The sequence below is a fragment of the Oncorhynchus kisutch genome, linkage group LG15 (genome assembly GCF_002021735.2).
Source record: "Oncorhynchus kisutch isolate 150728-3 linkage group LG15, Okis_V2, whole genome shotgun sequence".
NCBI classification, from domain to species: domain Eukaryota; kingdom Metazoa; phylum Chordata; class Actinopteri; order Salmoniformes; family Salmonidae; genus Oncorhynchus; species Oncorhynchus kisutch.
This window is the reverse complement of record NC_034188.2, coordinates 88,040,763-88,062,471: the sequence shown is the minus strand read 5'-3', so window position 1 is coordinate 88,062,471 and position 21,709 is coordinate 88,040,763. Positions and strand designations below refer to the sequence as shown.

The following is a 21,709-nucleotide window of genomic DNA, read 5'->3' as shown; positions in this document are numbered from 1 at the left end:
ACTTTCCAAAACTATAGTTTGTTAACAGAACAGTAGCAAAGGACCTAGTGAAGATGCTGGAGGATACAGGTACACAAGTATTTATATCCACAGTAAAATGAGTCCTATATCAACATATCCTGAAAAGCCGCTCAGCAAGGAAGAAGTCACTGCTCCAAAACCGGCATAAAAAGCCAGACTATGGTTTGCAACTGCACATGGGGACAAAGATCATACTTTTTGGAGAAATGTCCTCTGGTCTGATGAAACAAAAATAGAACTGTTTGTACATAATGACCATCGTTATGTTTGGAGGAAAAAGGGGGAGGCTTGCAAGCCGAAGAACACCTGCAGGAGGGACTGGTGCATGTCACAAAATCGATGGCTTCATGAGGCAGGAAAATTATGTGGATATATTGAAGCAACATCTCAAGACATCAGTCAGGAAGTTAAAGCTTGGTCACAAATGGGTCTTCCAAATGGACAATGACCCCAAGCATACTTCCAAAGTTGTGGCAAAATGGCTTAAGGACAACAAAGTTAAGGTATTGGAGTGGCCATCACAAAGCCCTGACCTCAATCCTATAGAAAATGTGTGGGAAGAACTGAAAAAGTGTGTGCGAGCAAGGAGTCCAGCTAAGTCAGGAGGAACGGGCCAGAATTCACCCAACTCATTGTGGGAAGCTTGTGGAAGGCTACCCGAAACATTTGACCAAAGTTAAACAATTTAAAGGCAATGCTACCAAATACTAATTGAGTGTATGTAAACTCCTGACGCACTGGGAATGTGATGAATTAAATAAAAGCTGAAATAAATAATTCTCTCTATTATTATTCTGACATTTCACATTCTTAAAATAAGGTGGTGATCCTAACTGACCTAAGACAGAATTTTTACTAGGATTAAATATCAGGAATTGTGAAAAAACAGAGTTTAAATGTATTTGGCTAAGGTGTATGTAAACATCTAGGCCTCCTAGATCAAGTCTTCAGCTAGATCAGCCTAAGTTGTTCTCCGACTCCTACAATGGGAAGAACAGAGAGAATCAACACGGGACCGTCTGCTTTGCTAAAAGAAAGCACAGCGTACGATTCATTTAGTTGTTAAGCAACAGACACCACACTATGTCGCCATGAGAACAGCTCTAATTTCCTTTCCTCTCATTTCAGTTCCACCACACGTCCTGTGACCACCCGGTAGATAGGATATAGGTGATTCCATGGGCTTAGTGTGCTTTGTAACATATGATCATATAGCATGCGAATCAGAGGTATGCTTGGCTGTGACTAATGTCACCATGTAGCCTAGGAGGGGTGTCTAAGGCACTGCATCTCAGTGCAAGAGACGTCACTACAGACACCCTGGTTCGAATTCAGGCTGTATCACAACAGGCCGTGATTGGGAGTCCCATAGGGCGGCGCACAATTGGCCCAGCGTCGTCCGGGTTTGGGCGGTGTAGGCCGTCGTTGTAAATAAGAATTTGTTCTTAACTGACTTACCGAGTTAAATAAAAAAATGCATTTAAAAAAAAATTACGTTTTTTTGTGATACACGACTATAGTGGGTTGAGTCACTGATGTGATCTTCCTGTCCGGTTGTACGCCCCCTCAGGCTCGTGTAGTGGAGGAGATCTTTGTGGGCTATACTCAGCCTTGTCTCAGGGTAGTAAGTGGGATCTCCCTCTGATGGTGTTGGGGCTGTGCTTTGGTTGGTCCTGTCCGGGGGTATCGTTGGACAGGGCCACAGTGTCCCCCGACCTTCCCAGGCTCAGTCTCCAGTATCTATTCTAAAATAGTCTGTGCCGGGGAGCGTAGGCGAGTCCTATCTGATCTAATAAATCTGTGCTCCTGATCCAGTTTCTGCTGTTCTGCCTGGAGCTATGGAAGCCTGACCTGTTCGGCGGTCTTTGTCTCGGTCCTGCTGTTTCCACACTGTCTCGACCTCTGAACGCTCAGCTATGAAAAGCCAACTGACATTTACTCCTGAGGCGTGGACCTTTTGCACCCTCTATATGCACTGTGATTATTGTTTGACCCTGTCGGTCATCTATGAACATCCTGAAGAATGATCTGGGCATAATGGCCATGTACTGTTAAAATCTCCACCGGGCACAGCCAGAAGAAGAGGACTGGCCACCTTTCACAGCCTGGTTCCTCTCTAGATTTCTTCCTAGGTTCCTGCCTTTCTAGTGAGTTTTTTCCTAGCCACCGTGCTTCTACACCTGCATTGCTTGCTCTTTAGGGTTTTAGGCTGGGTTTCTGTATAAGCACTTTGTGACATCGGCTGATGTAAAAATGACTTTATAAATACATGTGATTGGTTGAAAGCCTACAGTAGAGTGAAAGAGGATGGGAGGGACTAGCTAAATGAGGTAAACAGTCCCTTCCAAAGACCAGGCAATCAGTGGACCTTTCAAATGCAGTTTAATCGTCAGGAATAAACAGCATATGAAACAGAAATAGGCTATAGGCTATAACTTCCTGTGGTCACTACTGGAATATACTCCTTCAGTCCTTACACCACAAATTGTAAAGGGCAATGGGTCTAAATGCACATTACCATACGAGGTCACAGTGACAGAACTCAATGTGTAACACATTTAGCTAATGAATCCTGGCAGACAAAGTTCAGTTGTTACGACTGCAGAGACCAAAGTACAGAAAGTATCACCTAATCGAATAAGATATTTTCAAGAGCTTCCTGATAGATAATTCAACCGACTCTTACATCAATGAACAAACTAACAGATGGATACGCAGAACTATAACAAATTGATTCAATATTTGATCCTAAACATTTTGGCTGGTACGAGCGAGGCTACATTTATCCTGTCTAACCTCTGCAATGCCCTTGTGATAATTGTCTCAATATCTGATCTGAAGAGAGAAATACATCCTGCCGGCCTAGTGCAAGAACACAGCTGACATCATGCTTTCTCTCTATATACGGATTGGCTCAAAAACTGTAAATAAATAAATCAATTTAAAAAGACAAAAAAAAAATGTCCCTAATCAACTCGTACAGTAGACTAGATGGGTTATGCCGTGTGAGATCTAGCAGACACAAGTAGAGAATGTTATGTTGGTTAGTCACGGATCAAACTTGTTATCACTCCCTCTCTCTGTGTTTGTTGATGTGGGCAGCGCCTGATTGATAAAACAGTGATACACACTCACGTAGTTAACGTTATCCCCAGAGCGATATTTTCCCAACATAATCACAAATATTGTGTGGCCTACACACACACACACACACACACACACACACACACACACACACACACACACACACACACACACACACACACACACACACACACACACACACACAAATTCAATGCTTTGATTCCAGACGGCAGTATGTTTTGAAACACTTGACACTGACAGCTACCTGAACGGTTCGCTTAGCAATAAACTTGTCAATGTGTAGACTGTGATATTAAGCAACACAGCCTAGCTATCCACACAGCTCTGCATCGAACATGCCCACCGCATGAGAAAGCAAGTTCCACGGTCTTGGCATGACACTCTCTCTCGTTTCGTTGACTAGACAACCCATCTCTAGCGGTTACCGTGGTTAGCTTACCTCTTTTAATGGCCTCGTCATACGAAAGGAAACCTATCCTTGACTCCTTGGCACCCATGTTGCCCTCATTTCACTAAGATGTGAGAAAATAAAATGTGGAGTGTATGAACGGCGCCTGTTGCCGTTGTCCGTTTCTTGCGAAATCCGTTACCAGCGATGTGTCTTGCTGTGTTTTCAACGAGCGACGCCTCTAGTCGCCTCTCGTCGCGTCGCCTCCCTCGTCGCCTCCGCCTCCATGCTGGCTACGGTCACATGATCGGGATTCCTCGGGTCACTTGATTGGTTGACATGAAATGGTTGCGCAGATATGTCTTTTTACAGTCTATGCGCATGAGATAAACAATCAAATACAGCCAGCTTTCAGATGCTGTTACTATTATGTAGCGCTTTACCCCAATGTAACATTTTTTTTTTGCAACGCTATATTGACAAATGGTTTCACACAATAATACAGTTTTGGGTCTGTCTTGTCCTACTTTAACCTACAATGTTACCATTTTGTAAAACTGTCAAAGCTGTCCTTGTCTTTGGCTCCCCCTTGTGGATATAGTTGAAAATGTTTCATCATAAAGTTGGCAGAATATGCATTGCATAAAGTAACGCTTGTCTAGACTACTAAAAAGTGAAAGTTATTTGTTTAACTATTGGTCTAATAATACTGTACCACGTTGCATTTGATAAACTCGTTATTTTTGCTATTAGAATTAATAACTTCTCTAGTATGTGCTGTATGCATGCTTGTATGTGTAATTAAACATGATTATCTACAATATCTAATCACTTGCATAGATCAGCAATACTCAAGAATGTTGACACCAAAACAAGATTAACAAACATATATTTTTTTAAAGTATACCTATCTGAGGCCTATACTACGAATGTAGTTCGAAGAGTTAGCAAAGGTAACTTTGGTCAACTCTTGAGTTCAACAACGGGATAACCGGTAGTACGAAAGTGGTTTGCCTTTAATTTGTCAAATGAATTTCTATAGCAACGAATCATTCAGATCTAACCTGCTCCTAGGCAGGCTAACTACATTTATCCGGAATAAAGTGTCCAAACCGCGTGTTGAGGACACATTAAATCAGATTCTCTCTCGCAAAGACTGCATCATCATCCACTTCGTTTGATAAAATATTTTATTAATCAAACGTGCTTGTGTGTTGAATTAGCTATCACATTGCACATTTAGTAATGAAAAAATGCATTTGAAACTTCAAGCACAGCAAAACTCTTGTATGTCTTAATACAATTATTGTATCCATAGGAGTGGGGAAATAGGTGGTCTTGCATTGATAACTACACCGAAGCAATCACATGAAGACATCACTTTTAAAAGTCTACATCACATAATAGTCTGATGAATTTGCAAGACAATTTGGCTTTCATTTTGATTTCGGGAAATGAAAATGTGGCACAGTTTTTTCCCATGGATTCATGTTTAAGCATTGCCTCAATGAAGAGTTCTGCGTTCGACTAGCCGCGTGTAATATGCACACGCAGTTACAACCCTGCTAGATTTAGCGGCAGATGGACAAGCAACCCACTGCAGTAGTACAGATGAAGCCTGAGCTGGAATGTGAAGATAACTGAAGCTGGCTAGCTTTAGAAAACCCTGACTAGATCTATCTTGCTTTGTAGTATATCTCTCTGGTGGTATATCTAACTATTTCCAATCAGTGGAGGCTGCTGAGGGGAGGAAGCTCATAATAATGGCTGCAAAGACATCAAACACATGGAAACCATTCCACTCACTCCTCTCCAGACATTACCAAAAGCCGGTCCTCCTCAATTTAGCTGCCACCAAACCTCCCTTGTTTCCAATACATGGAAAATTACACTGTTGTCACTTGACTTCTGACTCTGTAACTGGATCCTGGACCTCCTGACGGGCTGCCCCCAAGTAGTGAGGGTAGACAACAACATACTCGCTATGATGACCCTCAACACTGGGCCCCCCTCAGGGGTGAATGCTTAGTCCCCTCCTGTTCACCCACGACTGCTTAGCCGTGCATGACTCCAAGACCATCATTAAGTTTACCGAAGACACAACGATGATGAGACAGCCTATAAGGGAGGAGGTCAGAGACCTGGCAATGGGGTGCCAGGACAACAACCTCTCCCTCAACATCAGCAAGACAAAGAAGGATTACAGAACTACAGGAAATGGAGGGCCAAGCATGTCCTTATCCACATTGACGTAATTGTAGTGGAGCTGGTCGAGAGCTTCAAGTTCCTTGGGTGTCCAAATCACTAAGACATTTTCACAGTCGCGAAGAGGGCTGAAAAGATTTGGCATGGGCCCTCAGATCCTCAAAAGGTTCTACAGCTGCACCATCGAGAGCATCTTGACTGGCTGCATCACCGCTTGGTATGCAACTGCTTGGCATCCGACTGCAAGTTGCTACAGAAGGTAGTGCTTACGGCCCAGTACATCACTGGGGCCGAGCTCCCTGCCATCCAAGAACTCTATACCAGGCGGTGTCAGAGGAAGGCCCTAAAAATTGTCAAAGACCCCAGCCACCCAAGTCATAGACTGTTCTCTCTGCTACTGCACGGCAAGTGGTACTGATTCACCAAGTTTGGAACCAACAGGACCCTGAACAGCTTCTACCCCCAAGTTAAAAGACTGCTAAATCAAATCAAATGTTATTTGTCATATGCTTTGTGAACAACAGGTGTAGACTCAAAAATACATGTATTTATAAAGCCCTTTTTACATCAGCCAATGTCACAGAGTGCTGTACAGAAACCCAGCCTAAAACCCCAAACAGCAAGCAATGCAGGTGTAGAAGACCTTCCCAACAATGTTGAGAGAGAAATATTAACACAAGGAATAAATACAGAATGTGTAACGATAACTTGGTCTGTATACACGGGTACCAGTACTGAGTCCATGTGCAGAGGTACAAGGTAATTGAGGTAGATATGTAAATATAGGTAGGGATAGTTGAGGTAGATATGTAAATATAGGTAGGGATAGTTGAGGTAGATATGTAAATATAGGTAGGGATAGTTGAGGTAGATATGTAAATATAGGTAGGGATAGTTGAGGTAGATATGTACATATAGGTAGGGATAGTTGAGGTAGATATGTAAATATAGGTAGGGATAGTTGAGGTAGATATGTAAATATAGGAAGGGATGAAGTGACTAGGCAGTTATAAACAGTTACAGTTGCTTATGTGACGAGTCAATAAATAGTTAACCAATAGCTACCCGGACTATCTGCATTGACCCTTTTCACACTTCCTCTTTTGACTCATTGCATACGCTGCTGTTTATTATCTATCCTGCTGCCTAGTCACTTCATCCCTACCTATATTTACATATCTACCTCAACTATCCCTACCTACAGTGCCTTGTGAAAGTATTCGGCCCCCTTGAACTTTGCAACCTTTTGCCACATTTCAGGCTTCAAACATAAAGATATAAAACTGTATTTTTTTGTGAAGAATCAACAACAAGTGGGACACAATCATGAAGTGGAACGACATTTATTGGATATTTCAAACTTTTTTAACAAATCAAAAACTGAAAAATTGGGCGTGCAAAATTATTCAGCCCCTTTACTTTCAGTGCAGCAAACTCTCTCCAGAAGTTCAGTGAGGATCTCTGAATGATCCAATGTTGACCTAAATGACTAATGATGATAAATGTCGTTCCACTTCATGATTGTGTCCCACTTGTTGTTGATTCTTCACAAAAAAATACAGTTTTATATCTTTATGTTTGAAGCCTGAAATGTGGCAAAAGGTCGCAAAGTTCAAGGGGGCCGAATACTTTCGCAAGGCACTGTATATGTACAGTTTAAGTCAGAAGTTTATGTACACCTTAGCCAAATACATTTAAACTCAGTTTTTCACAATTCCTGACATTCAATCCGAGTAAAAATGTCCTGTCTTAGGTCAGTTAGGATCACCACTTTATTTTATGAAGGTGAAATGTCAGAATAATAGTAGACAGAATGATTTATTTCAGCTTTTTATTTCTTTCATCACATTCCCAGTGGTTCAGAAGTTTACATACACTCAATTTGTATTTGGTAGCATTGGCTTTAAATGGTTTAACTTGGGTCAAACGTTTCGGGTAGCCTTCCACAAGCTTCCCACAATAAGTTGGGTGAATTTTGGACCATTCGTCCTGACAGAGCTGATGTAACTGAGTCAGGTTTGTAGGCCTCCTTGCTCGCACACACTTTTCATATTTTATATAGGACTGAGGTCAGAGCTTTGTGATGGCCACTACAATACCTTGACTTTGTTGTCCTTAAGACATTTTGCCACATCATTGGAAGTATGCTTGGGGTCATTGTCCATTTGGAAGACCCATTTGCGACCAAGCTTTAACTTCCTGACTGATGTCTTGAGATGTTGCTTCAATATATCCACACAATTTTCTCTTCCTCATGATGCCTTCTATTTTGTGAAGTGCACCAGTCCCTCCTGCAGCAAAGCACCCCCACAACATGATGCTGCCACCCCAGTGCTTCACGGTTGGGATGGTGTTCTGTGGCTTACAAGCCTCCCCCTTTTTCCTCCAAACATGACGATGGTAATTATGGCCAAACAGTTCTATTTTTGTTTCATGAGACCAGAGGACATTTCTCCAAAAAGTATGATCTTTGTTCATTTTTATGGCGGTTTGGAGCAGTGACTTCTTCCTTGCTGAGCTGCCTTTCAGGTTATGTCGATATAGGACTCGTTTTACTGTGGATAGATACTTATGTACCTGTTTCCTCCAGCATCTTCACAAGGTCCTTTGCTGTTGTTCTGGGATTGATTTGCACTTTTCACACCAAAGTACGTTCATCTCTAGGAGACAGAACGCGTCTCCTTCCTGTGCGGTATGACGGCTGCGTGGTCCCATGGTGTTTATACTTGCATACTATTGCTTGTACAGATGAACGTGGTACCTTCAGGATGAACCAGACTTGGTACCTCCCAAGGACGAACCAGACTTGTGAAGGTCTACAATATTTTTTCTGAGGTCTTGGCTGATTTCTTTTGATTTTCCCATGATGTCAAGCAAAGAGGCACTGAGTTTGAAGGTATGCCTTGAAATACATCCAAAGGTACACCTCCAATTGACTCAAATTATGTCAATTAGCCAATCAGAAGCTTCTAAAGCCATGGCATAATTTTCTGGATGTTTTCCAAGCTGTTTAAAGGCAGTCAACTTAGTGTATGTAAACTTCTGACCCCCTGGAATTTTGATACAGTGAATTATAAGTGAAATAATCTGTCTGTAAACAATTGTTGGAAAAATTACTAGATGTCCTAACCGACTTGCCAAAACTATAGTTTGTTAACAAGAAATTTGTGGAGTAGTTGAAAAACTAGTTTTAATGACTCCAACCTAAGTGTATGTAAACTTCCGACTTCAACTGTACATATCCCTACCTATATTTACATATCTACCTCAACTATCCCTACCTATATTTACATATCTACCTCAACTATCCCTGCCTATATGTACATATCTACCTTAACTACCTCGTACCCCTGCACATGGATTCAAGATGTCAGTATATGTGTCATGTCATATTTATGACCATATTATGACCATTAAGTACAGTTCAAAGGTTTTATCGTTTTGTGAACTACGATTGTCCCGGCCTTGTTCAGAGATGTAGCCTTGGCCTAGATTTGTAATCTCCAGACATCCTCTCTGAAACATTCTCTAATCTCACAGGTGTGGTTCATTCCAATGTTTTCAGTTTCCACTGTTCTATCAGAGTCCTCTTCCTCCCTTTCATCAGAGTCCTCTTCCTCCCTTTCATCAGAAGCCTCTTCCTCCCTTTCATCAGAGTCCTCTTTCTCCCTTTCATCAGAGTCCTCTTCCTCCCTTTCATCAGAGTCCTCTTCCTCCCTTTCATCAGAGTCCTCTTCCTCCCTTTCATCAGTCCTCCCCCTCCGTTTGTCGGAGTCCTCTTCCTCCCTTTCATCAGAGTCCTCTTCCTCCCTTTCATTAGAGTCCTCCCCCTCCGTTTGTCAGAGTCCTCTTCCTCCCTTTCATCAGAGTCCTCTTTCTCCCTTTCATCAGAGTCCTCTTCCTCCCTTTCATCAGAGTCCTCTTCCTCCCTTTCATCAGAGTCCTCTTCCTCCCTTTCATCAGTCCTCCCCCTCCGTTTGTCGGAGTCCTCTTCCTCCCTTTCATCAGAGTCCTCTTCCTCCCTTTCATTAGAGTCCTCCCCCTCCGTTTGTCAGAGTCCTCTTCCTCCCTTTCATCAGAGTCCTCTTTCTCCCTTTCATCAGAGTCCTCTTTCTCCCTTTCATCAGAGTCCTCTTCCTCCCTTTCATTAGAGTCCTCTTCCTCCCTTTCATCAGAGTCCTCTTCCTCCCTTTCATCAGAGTCCTCTTCCTCCCTTTCATCAGTCCTCCCCCTCCGTTTGTCGGAGTCCTCTTCCTCCCTTTCATCAGAGTCCTCTTCCTCCCTTTCATTAGAGTCCTCCCCCTCCGTTTGTCAGAGTCCTCTTCCTCCCTTTCATCAGAGTCCTCTTTCTCCCTTTCATCAGAGTCCTCTTTCTCCCTTTCATCAGAGTCCTCTTCCTCCCTTTCATTAGAGTCCTCTTCCTCCCTTTCATTAGAGTCCTCTTCCTCCCTTTGTCAAAGTCCTCCTCATCTCTTTCATCCGAGTTCACCTTCTCCCTTTTCATTTAGCTCTGTTGATGTCCCTTTTCCTCTCTTTCCATCTCTCCCTGGACTATTGGTCCTCTTCCTCCTCTCCTTCACTCTCTTCCGCCACTGGACCACAGTCTTCCTCCTCTCTTTCCTTCACTGGACCATCCATCTCTATTTCAGCCCCTTCCTAATATTCCTCCTCTCTTCCGTTGGTTTAGCAGTAGGAGGGGGTCGGAGGTAACAATAGGAGGGTGTCGGAGGCAGCAGTAGGAGGGGGTCGGAGGTAGCAATACGAGGGTGTTGGAGGCAGCAGGAACCACCTGTTGCAGTATTGATGGTGGTATAAAGCCATGGTGTCTTCCTGGACAACTCATCATACAACGCTTCATATGAAAAATACTTCATTTTCTCCAACGAGGTACTACTCAAGATGCAAGGTGCAAAAAACAGGAATGCATATGATTTGGCCTCAGCTTGCATTTTCTTTACAATCTGCTTTCTGATTTCTTGGGATACGGTGTCAAGGCTAACTTTGCAAAGGTGGCCACGTTGCTCATTGCCAAGTTATTAATCATTCCCGGGAAATTCTCGAACAATTACCTTCCACTTCTGCTTCCACTCCTTGTTTGTCAGGGAAAGCAACTTTTGGTTTTGAATGATTCAATTGTGGGTCGTATGTAATGACAACCTGCAAAATAATATGGAGCAGTCATTAGACCTATATTATGAAAATGCACGTTTAAATACAAGTATTTTACTACAGTGAGTGTGGGGGCTAGGTGTTGCACACACACGTTCTGGACAGTGCAACAGTGCATTCATGCATAGATCAGAAACATTACAAACATATACCACCACCATGCATACAGGTTTCTGATAGAAATGCAATGGTAATCGATGGCTGTATAAGCTGTTGGTTAATATAGCAAGAGTCAATGTCTCAGAAATTAGACAGCGTTCTAGCTATACAATTATAGAGGTAACGTTATAGTGTTATAGCTACCTCAACCATAATGTTCATAATGTTGTTCTCAGGGGGACTTGCAACTCTTCTTGACACCACTACCTCTACCTGGTGGGCTGCTTCCCTGTTGACGCTTTTTTGTCAGGGACCTCATTCAAGTCATTACCGTTAGAACACCCAGTCTTGGTAGCATTTCTCCGTAGCTGTACATACTGTATACCACATACTTAATGAGTATATAGTGTTAGTTCATTTGAGTATACTGTAAACAAACAGTATTGTTTCAGTTGAGCGTACTAGAGCTTTGCCTGTCTACCGGAAGTTGATGCTGTTGCTATGCAACCTCTTGCTATCTTGTTAGCATAGCATTTCGCATCTTCGTAAATTAAATCTTGAGTCCCAGAGTTCCCTCTTGAAGTTCGTAAATTCATACCTTTGTCAGATTGTCCGTTTGTAAATTCAGAGTGTTTTGCTCTCAGAGCATTCAGTGTGCACACACTAGGCGCTCTGGCCGAGGAGTAGGGTTGATCCGTAGGTTCAACAGCAGCCATGCACCCAAGCTAACTGGCTACTTCCAGACACAAATGAGAGAACACCTCACTCTGACCATTTTGCTCTCCCTAGCAGAGCTGGTTAGGCTGTTTTCATGTTATCCAGAGCATTGGTGACTGACTGTAACTGTGCTGCTAGCAACAATTGAATTTCTCTTTTTTTTTTGCCAACGTTTACTGACACTGGCCATAATCAACGGGTGTTGTCCAGCCCAGCATTTGTAAATTCATCAATTATTCTGCGTGAGTGCTCTGAAATCGGAGTAGATGGACAGAATCAACTATGTCCGTTAAAACGCACGACTATACCACTTAGCTAAGAATGATGTCAATAAGTCAACAAGGCAAGAAAATAGCCTTGCCGAAATCTCCCCCTTCCAATTTCCTTGGTTTTGTGGCTAGTCAAATACTTTCTATAGAACAAACTTCACGTAGGCAACCCGAAATGAATAATTCATGTATGTGTGTTATATTAAACACAGAGGATGGAGTAAAATGTAGGCAAGCAAATAAACATTTCAGAATTTTGGCATTTTTTTTTATTTATGGACTAATACACTTCAAACAAATAACTAACCCGAAAACTGCAGACATTACTACTGCTTCCCCCGCGATCAAATCGACATAAATTGAATGAAACGCAGCCTAACATGATCAGAAATCTCAACTAGTAAGCGAGTCACAGCAATGAAGCATTGAGTGTCGCGCTAAAATTACGTGTCCTTTAACGCTATAGCGCCTGGTTCAATTCTATTTATCTACCTCCCTAGGCTTGAAGTAATTCCTGGTCGAGGAAGGAAGGTTCCTCCAATGTTTTAAATGTTTTAAACAGAGCCTCCATATTCAGTACCGCCCCTCAGCTAGATCAACCAAGCAAAAGGGCCAATAGAATCGAACCATCCAACGTGCGCTGCCACGACACTAGCCCATCCCCCTTTTCTTTCAACGTCGTGAAATTCGCATGCGTTCTCGATAACATCTAAATTAAAGCTTAGAGATAGCTGTTTATATTTTTGGTGTATCTTTCCTTTGATTCAATATGGGTATTCTTCGTATATTAGAAATTATATTTGTCTTTTATTTTGCTTCTCACATTCCTATTACATTATTCATTGATCTTCAAGCGTTGCTTCCTGCGCAGATGTATCCTCAACAGGTAACGTTAACGACGTTAAGTTTGACATGTTTAATTGACTCGTGTGTAGTAGTAGTAGGTCCTTGAAGGAAAGGTTGTAGTGGGTGACGGTGACTGCGTCATATCACTATATTTATTTTGGAGTGGGATGTTGGAAATCACTTGTAACAACCAATGTGTCTATAGTGATACAACATTGAGTGTTTATAAAATATATATATATTTTACAGCTGAAAGATGTTTTGAGATGGTATGGGGCTGAGTTCAGAGACCCCATGATGCTGGATCCCCCCACCTGGTTCAAGTCCTTCATCTTCTGCGAAGCCCTGGTTCAAACACCCTTCTTCCCCATAGCTGCATACGCCTTCCTGAAAGGTCAGATAACAATGGGATTCGTCCCAAATGGCACCATTTCCCCTTTAGTTCAGTACGTTGGACGAAAGAGGGCAAAACTTGCGCACTACATAGGGAATAGGATGCCATTTGGGACGACTCATAATGTCTAGCAAATTAATGTAAAAAAATAAAATAATCTGTGGTATTTGGAATTACAACATAAGCCCATGTTGCAAAATACCTATTGATTTGGCACGTATTAGATAGTAATTTAGTTGTGTAACTCAAGTGTGACCTCTAGCGGATGCCCATTCCTTAACACCCCTCTATCAGTATGTGTATCCCAAATGGCACCCTCTGTCCCACTACTTTTGACCAGGGCCCTGATTCTAAAAGTAGTGCACTATATAGGGAATAGGACACAGATGTTGTCATAAAAAATTTAAATCAGACATGACGACAAGGCAGGTAAGTCTGTCATAACACTGGAGGGAATCAACCTAATTCTGTTCCATCAACCATCCTCTCTTCCAGGAGGCTGCAAGTGGATCAGGACTCCGGCCATTGTGTATTCCACCCACGTAGTCACCACCCTGGTCCCCATCCTAGCCCACATCCTCTACTACCCCTTCCCCACAGAGCCCCACCCTGGCCCCCAGACCCAGAAGGAGCGTTACACCCTGGCAGCCATCTACGCTCCGTACCTCCTGATTCCTCTGATGCTGCTGTTCACAATGCTCTTCAGCTCAGCTTACAACACCAACAGTCAGGGAGGGAAGGGCTCAGCGAAGGCCAAGAAGATCAAATAAAAGACACTCATTTCTAGCCTGAGTGCTAGTCTGTTTGTGCTATTGTCCAACTCCATTGCTGTCCTTGTTTTTTTTCCCTCTTTTTTCCCCCCTCTTCTCCTCAAGTGATGAATTGTCAATTGGTACATTTCAAGTCAATAAAACATCATAGGTAGGTTTAAACATTCTTAACAATTCATATTGTTTTGATCATCACAGATTAGCAATAGTCAAGAATATTGGACACCCAAGAGAATCAAAATGTGCAAATCCTTTTTTGATTTCAAGTATATCTCATCTTTTGATGAAGTTGGTCCACTAAGTTGGTTTACAAATTTTTGCCATGAATGCAGAGGATGATATTTACTGTAAACATAAAATCATGTACATTTGAAATGTACTTTAAAAAAAATTGTTTTGTATACACTGGCCTGAAACTCCAATAAGCCACCTGAGGGTAAATGTGTTGGTGTAGTACCACAGACAAAGGTGAAATGATAAAACCGTGAAGATATTCGTACCTTAGATGTAAAACAGAATTAAGATACAAATGGGGAGGGGGGGCAACACAGCAAAAAATATAATTGTTTTCAAAATCATGACATTTACAGTAACATGCACATACTGTTACTTTGTTTTTCCACTTGTAGAAAAAGGTAATAAAACTAATCTATACAGAGTAATTATTCAGTATTAAATAGTATAAATAAATTCCTTCATATATAAATACCTTTCTTCCCCATTTGGTTAACTTACATACTGTAGTGTTGTGAAAGTTGTGACATCTATAGAGCCTCAGATTTTGAATTATATTCAAGCATTCCAACACATAAATGGTAAAAATAGGGAGATTGTCACAGACACCTGCTAGTGAGGGACATTTGATGGGGTTATACAGTTTCTTCTAACTTTGCATGTAGTCTGTCTGTTGGTGTCTGGGCCAAACCTGTGTTTTAGTTGGAACAGTTTTGGATTGCTTGTGAAGTGTAAGAGAGGTTATTGTGTTCAGATGAGCGATTCCCATTAACCCACAGTGTAGTGGTTATCACCCATAGAAAAACAATCCAGGCACCCTGGAAACATGGTCACTAACACACACACACTTCGGGCCTTATTTCTGCAGAATGAACTGTTCGATAAACTCATTCTGCTCAGCCTCCACTTTGGAGAGAGCTTCGTACTCAATGCGATACCTGGAATAGATTACAAACAAACAAACTTAATTAAACCCCAGTAATTAACTGACTGACTGACTTTAAGGTCAACCACTGAGAATGACACTAACTAAATAGATTTCCACATCGTTATTGATTTCACAAAGAGACTTGACCTCAGTCATACATTTCTTGCCTAATACATTTTACCAATCACGTTTGTTTCTGCCCTCGAGGCACATTTTACCAACCAGCTGTCCTCAATACAAGATTATTATTATTTTTAAACTAGTCAGCCTGGGTGCCAGTCTGTTTCTGGTCTCTTTAATATAGCCTGGGTGCCAGTCTGTTTCTGGTCTCTTTAATATAGCCTGGGTGCCAGTCTGTTTCTGGTCTCTTTAATATAGCCTGGGTGCCAGTCTGTTTCTGGTCTCTTTAATATAGCCTGGGTGCCAGTCTGTTTCTGGTCTCTTTAATATAGCCTGGGTGCCATTCTGTTTCTGGTCTCTTTAATATAGCCTGGGTGCCAGTCTGTTTCTGGTCTCTTTAATATAGCCTGGGTGCCAGTCTGTTTCTGCACTCTTGCCAACTCCTTATGAAATTGTCCTCCCAAACATGTTTGGCTTGACAATGGATTGGGCAAAAGCACAAACCGATCTGGGACCAGGCTAGCGAGCTCCGATCTGGGACCAGGCTAGCGAGCTCCGATCTGGGACCAGGCTAGCGAGCTCCGATCTGGGACCAGGCTACAAGTCTTCTTACCTCTCCAGCTGCATCTTCTTCTCTGCTATCAGGGCCTGGAGCTGCTGTTGCTGGGCTTCCCTCTGCTTGGCCACAGACTTCAACAGGTTCCTGGCTCCAATAGCCTGGGAGAAGGAGGGCAGGGCAGCAGCATGTCATTCACCCAGATAAGAAGCCCTCAGTCATTCCCACAGAAAAGTGCAGCAAGTGTACTCAGTGGCCTAGCTAGCTAGCAGTCAAAGTACACCGTTTTGTTTTCAACCTGAAATTGCTTGCAGATTGTAGAGCCAGCGGTCACGCTGATCTGACTGACACGTTAAAAACAATTGACTTTGAATGAGTGAACAAAAAGTATGGCGACGTCGGTGTGTGTCTGAGCCCTGTCAAGATGGACTCACAACCCCTTACCTTCATCTTTTCTGTCTCTGCCTCTTTTGCCAATTCATCCACCAGCTCAATGAGACCACCCACTATCTTCTGAAACTGGCCGATTTCTATGTATTGAATGAATGCACGAAAGTCAGTAAAACACTATTTGGTAAATTAGGTGTCAACAACATTTGAAGAACACGGTTTTAATTACATTAAGAACGTGTGAGAGTGTACATCTCCACAGTATGAAACTTAATACCAATGGTACATTCCAAATGGCACACTATTCCCTATATAGTGCTATATGGTGCCATTTGGGACACAGAACAGAAGCTAAATGGAATGCTCTTACTGTCAACAAAGTCGTCACATTCCTCCTTGAGCTCCCTGGTCTTCTGGTCCACCTCTGGTTCCAGCACCCGTAGCTTGTTGAGCTCATCAAAATGAAGACCAGCTTCACCCAACGAGTCTTTCGCCATGGCCACAAGGCCTGTCTCCAAGAGCTGGGTTATAGATGGGGGGGGGGGGGGGGGGGGGGTTCAAAAACAAAGCATTAATACCATGAGATGCCCTGGATATATACAGTTGCTTTAAAATATATATTATTTAACCTTTATTTGATCCATTATCTCAACATTCTAAAGTGGCTTCCTTTCCTCATTTGCATTTGATCTAAAAAGGGAGGAATAGGTGAAAGACAACTGGTGGGCTTGTATTATTTTAGTCATGTCTGTCACATTAGTATAGCAACGGGCATTCCCCACCTACCCGAGGGTCTGTCTTTTTCAGCCATCTATTCCCTGTGTTAGGAGTGCTAAAATCCACTTGAATCTCGCTGTATCAATTGCTTTCATTTTACCCCCTGCGGCTCTTTATTAACACGCTTGCTTGTGCCTGTCGTTCCCCCCCCCCCCCCCTCCCCGTTAACATTGCGACCGCGGAAATGTTTCCAATGACCTGTCAAACACACCCTGGGAATGGGTGAAATGGGCTCCATGGAATATATTGTCTTTCCGTTGATTCTATAAGAACGCTAACATGCTAACCACACCGCTCGCGTTACGCCCTCATTGGCTTTTAGGAGCATATACCCACGTGGGTGACTGAAAGATGAACTGGAGGTTTACACTCCTGTCCAGTTGGTGGTGGTAATGCACCTTAAAGTTGTTTGCCAACTGCCATATAAAATCCAAAGAAGAAGAAGCCTGAAGGAGGAGAGATTACCAGAAAAAAAAATAACTTGGTTTACCCTTTTATCAGTGGATTAATTGTCGGAGTAGAGGACCTTCTGCACTTCAGGTAAAATAACAACCCAATGTTTATATCCCAGGATAAATTAGCTAGCAACAGCAAGCTAGCTAGCTAAATTGGCATGTATGTTAGTTTTGATATTTCCACCTGCGTGTCCTGATTGCGTCTGGTGTGGATGGACAAAAATCAACGTGCAGACGCACACACGCCCGGTCTAGACAGCATGTACCATACCAGTAAAAAAAGTGGACAAATCAAAATATATTTTAGATTCTTTAAAAGCCACCCTTTGCCTTGATGACAGCTTTGCACACTCTTGACATTCTCTCAACCAGCTTCACCTGGAATGCTTTTCCAACAGTCTTGATGGAGTTCCCACATATGCTGAGCACTTGTTGGCTCCTTTTCCCTCACTCTGCGGTCCAATTCATCCCAAACATCAATTGGGTTGAGGTCGGGTGATTGTGGAAGCCAGGTCATCTGATGTAGCGTTGACTCCCCATCTTGGTCAAATAGCCCTTACACAGCCTGAAGGTGTGTTGGGTCATTGTCCTGTTGAAAAACAAATGATAGTCCCACTAAGCGCAAACCAGATGGGATGGCGTACCACTGCAGAATGCTGTGGTAGCCATGCTGGTTAAGTGTGCCTTGAATTCTAAATAAATCACTGACGGCGTCACCAGCAAAGCTCCCCCACAACATCACACCTCCTCCATGCTTCACAGTGGGAACCACACATGCAGAGATCATCCATTAACCTACTCTGCATCTCACAAAGACACAGCAGTTGGAAGCAAAAATCTCAAATTAGGAATCGAACAGATTTCTACTGGGCTGATGTTGTAGCAATTCGACCATGAAGGCATGACTGATTCACAGTCTCCTCTGAACAGTTGAATTTGAGATGTTTCTGTTACTTGAACTCTGAAGCATTTGTTTGGGCTGCACTTTCTGAGGCTGGTACCTATAAAGAACATATCCTCTGCAGCAGAGGTAACTTCCTTTCCTGTGGTGGTCCTCATGAGAGCCAGTTTCATCATAGCGCTTGATGGAACTTTCAAAGTTCTTGACATTTTTCAGATTGCATGACCTTCATGTCTTAAAGTAATGATGGACTGTCGTTTCTCTTTGCTTATTTGAGCTGTTCTTGCCATAATATGAACTTGGTCTTTTACCAAATAGGGCTATCTTCTGTATATCACCCCTACCTTGTCACAACAACTGATTGGTTGTCTTCTGTATACCACCCCTACCATGTCACAACACAACTGATTGGCTCAAACGCATTAAGAAGGAAAGAAATTCCACAAATTAACTTTTAACAAGCCACACCTGTTAATTGAAAAAGATCAAGGACAACAACCACCCAAGCCACTGCCTGTTCACATCCAGAAGGCGAGGTCAGTACAGGTGCAACAAAGCTGGGACTGAGAGACTGAAAAACAACTTCTATCTTAAGGCCATTAGACTGTTAAATAGCCATCACTAGCACAGAGAGGATGCTGCCTATATACACAGACTTGAAATCATTGGCCACTTTAATAATGTTTACATATCTTGCATTACTAATCTCTTATGTATATACTGTATGCTATACTATCTACTGTCTCTTAGTCTATGTCGCTCTGACATTGTTCATCCTTATATTTATATATTCTTAATTCCATTCCTTTACTTAGATTTGTGGGTATATGTTGTGAAATTGTTAGATATTACTTTTTAGATAGTGCTGCACTGACGGAACTAGAAGCACAAGCATTTCACTACACCCGCAATAACATCTGCTAAACACATGTATGTGCCCAATAACATTTTATTTGAAATGCATTCCAGGTGACTACCTCATGAAGCTGGTTGAGAGAATGTGTGCAAAGTTGTCATCAAGGCAAAGGGTGGCTACTTTGAAGAATCTCAAATATAAAATATTTTGATTTGTTTAACACTTTAGTTATTACATGATTCCATGTGTGTTACTTCATGGTTTTGATGTCTTCACTATTATACTACAATGTAGAATGTAGTAAAAATAAACATTGGAATGAGTAGATGTCCAAACTTTTGACTGGTACTGTAAGTGTCGAGACGGTGCGTTAAATCACAAAAAACATTAAACATTCATGGTAATTTAGCAAGCTACTTTGCTGTTGCTAGCTACATTTGTCCCGGGATATAAACACCCTTGCAGCGCATCAAGATTTTAGCGCCTGGCTATGCAGACGCTTATTGATGTGCACGAGCAGTTTGGATGCAATGAAAGAATAATGTATGTGAACATTTATTTATTTTGCAACACTCGCACATAAAAAGCAAGCGGTGTGGGCTCCCGAGTGGCTCTGAGGCACTGCATCTCAGAGGCGTCACTACAGACCCTGGTTTGTTTCCAGGCTGGCCGTGATTGGCAGTCCCATAGGGTGGCGCATAATTAGCCCAGCGTCCTCCGGGTTAGGTTTTGGCTGGGGTAGGCTGTCATTGTAAATAATAATTTGTTCTAAACTAGACTTGTCTAGTTAAATCAAGATTATGCGTGAGAACTTTGTCAGGTGACCCAAGAGCTTCCAAATATGGAGTTGCAGGTTTTCCTTATCTGTCATGTTTGTGCATAACTCTCCTATGGGCAAATTTTTATGGCAGTCATTTTACTTAAGACCCTTGGAAATGACCCGCATATCTGCAGTCATAACAAAATGTACAGAGCAATACATCAATTTACACATACAAATGTTTGTGAATAGTGAATTGCACTTGTGGATAGTGATTTAACTAGGCAAGTCAGTTAAGAACAAATTCTTATTAACAGTGACAGACTAGGAACAGTGGGTTAATTAACTGCCTGTTTAGGGGCAGAATGACAGATTTTTACCTTGTCAGCTCAGGATTCGATCTAGCAACCCTTCGGTTACTAGCCCAACGCTCTAACCACTAGGCTCCCCTGCTGTTTAGTGATTTACATTTGTGGACTGGTACTTATTTGTACAGATCATTGGTGATTTACATTTGTGTAAATATGACCTCTTTCTATAGATCTAATTTAACTGTACATATATATATATATATATATATATATATATATATATATATATATATATATATATATTGGAATTTTTGGAATCTTCATCCATTGTCCAACTGTTACATTTATTACAATTATTATTAAAAAAAATACTTTTTACAACGACCGATGATGATGCTTCATTAGTAAACTTGGCGAGTAGGAGTTGAGAAAATACTTACTTTTTTAAATTAAAAAAGTTGAGAAAAGAAGCCAGAATCCCGTCTTGTGTTGTGACAGACAGGGATAATGTTAGTTAGGAAAATATTGTTCACACTAGTATTATTTCTTTAAAACACACACACCATTTGATTCTGTGACCTTTGACTAATCACTAGCGAACTATCTGATATAATTAGTTGTTGGCACATATGCGATCACCTTTAATCTGCGCTAGCCAGCTGCTTCTTTGGCAACGTACTCTATAACTAGCTAACGTTAGCTATAATTTACAACCAGAAGGGCTCTCACTAACTAATTTTTACACACACACACATATATATATATATTCTCTATAGTTACTTACCAAGACTGCTATCTAGATAGACAGCAAGCTAATTAGCTTTATCACAGCTTGTTCTGGTGCCCTTATCGGACTGTCAATGTTATGGGCTAACTGGATAATAGAGGAAGAGGCTAGCAACTAGCCAGTAGCAGGGCTAGCTAGGTAGCATTAGCTAACTGGATAATAGAGGAAGAGGATAGCAACTAGCCAGTAGCAGGGCTAGCTAGGTAGCATTAGCTAACTGGATAGAGGAAGAGGATAGCAACTAGCCAGTAGCAGGGCTAGCTAGGTAGCATTAGCTAACTGGATAGAGGAAGAGGATAGCAACTAGCCAGTAGCAGGGCTAGCTAGGTAGCATTAGCTAACTGGATAATAGAGGAAGAGGCTAGCAACTAGCCAGTAGCAGGGATAGCTAGGTAACATTAGCTAACTGTTTTAGCTATCCTACTAGGTATTTAATCGTGTGCTGCTGCTTACAAACTGTACAAAAGTCAAATTATTATTGTCTACAAGTGAGAATTCAAGTCAGTCTTTCACTTACCTTAAATGTATTTCAATTTGATATCAATGTTGTGATCTATGTGGCATAATCCACAGGGGACCGTCTCAGAGGGGGAAACAGTTGTGTTTGGCCATGGGATGTACCTTCCGGGAGGGAGGTGGATGGGAGTTGTA

At 42.0% G+C, this 21,709-nt stretch overlaps 2 protein-coding genes and 1 pseudogene across 2 annotated transcripts; 1 reads left to right on the top strand and 2 right to left on the bottom strand.

Annotated features, from left to right (window-relative positions):
- Window positions 1–3,855, bottom strand: part of LOC109904936 (ubiquitin carboxyl-terminal hydrolase 32-like) — a 108,912-nt pseudogene extending 105,057 nt beyond the window's left edge.
- Window positions 3,856–11,865: 8,010 nt separating this feature from the next.
- tmem97 (transmembrane protein 97) lies at window positions 11,866–14,161 on the top strand. Its single transcript, XM_020503552.2, has 3 exons — window positions 11,866–12,859; window positions 13,069–13,213; window positions 13,709–14,161. Exons 1-3 carry the CDS (start codon window positions 12,743–12,745, stop codon window positions 13,981–13,983), a joined length of 537 nt encoding a protein of 178 aa, XP_020359141.1. The 5' UTR covers window positions 11,866–12,742; the 3' UTR covers window positions 13,984–14,161.
- Window positions 14,162–14,213: 52 nt separating this feature from the next.
- LOC109905899 (intraflagellar transport protein 20 homolog) lies at window positions 14,214–21,700 on the bottom strand. The gene is made up of 5 exons (XM_020503553.2): window positions 21,576–21,700; window positions 16,582–16,732; window positions 16,266–16,351; window positions 15,879–15,982; window positions 14,214–15,155 (listed from the first exon to the last, which is right to left on the bottom strand). Exons 2-5 carry the CDS (start codon window positions 16,706–16,708, stop codon window positions 15,074–15,076), a joined length of 399 nt encoding a protein of 132 aa, XP_020359142.2. The 5' UTR covers window positions 16,709–16,732; window positions 21,576–21,700; the 3' UTR covers window positions 14,214–15,073.
- Between the last annotated feature and the right edge of the window lie 9 nt (window positions 21,701–21,709).

Bases quoted from the DNA above. Each gene is read 5' to 3' on its own strand.
- LOC109905899 (XM_020503553.2), bottom strand. From the start codon at position 16,708: ATGGCGAAAGACTCGTTGGGTGAAGCTGGTCTTCATTTTGATGAGCTC. The intron at 16,352-16,581 runs GTAAGAGCATTC...TTCAATACATAG, and splicing joins ATGTGACGACTTTGTTGACA to AAATCGGCCAGTTTCAGAAG. The intron at 15,156-15,878 runs GTAAGAAGACTT...AATCTATTCCAG, and splicing joins AAGAAGATGCAGCTGGAGAG to GTATCGCATTGAGTACGAAG.
- tmem97 (XM_020503552.2), top strand. From the start codon at position 12,743: ATGGGTATTCTTCGTATATTAGAAATTATATTTGTCTTTTATTTTGCT. The intron at 12,860-13,068 runs GTAACGTTAACG...TATATTTTACAG, and splicing joins CGCAGATGTATCCTCAACAG to CTGAAAGATGTTTTGAGATG. The intron at 13,214-13,708 runs GTCAGATAACAA...CCTCTCTTCCAG, and splicing joins TGCATACGCCTTCCTGAAAG to GAGGCTGCAAGTGGATCAGG.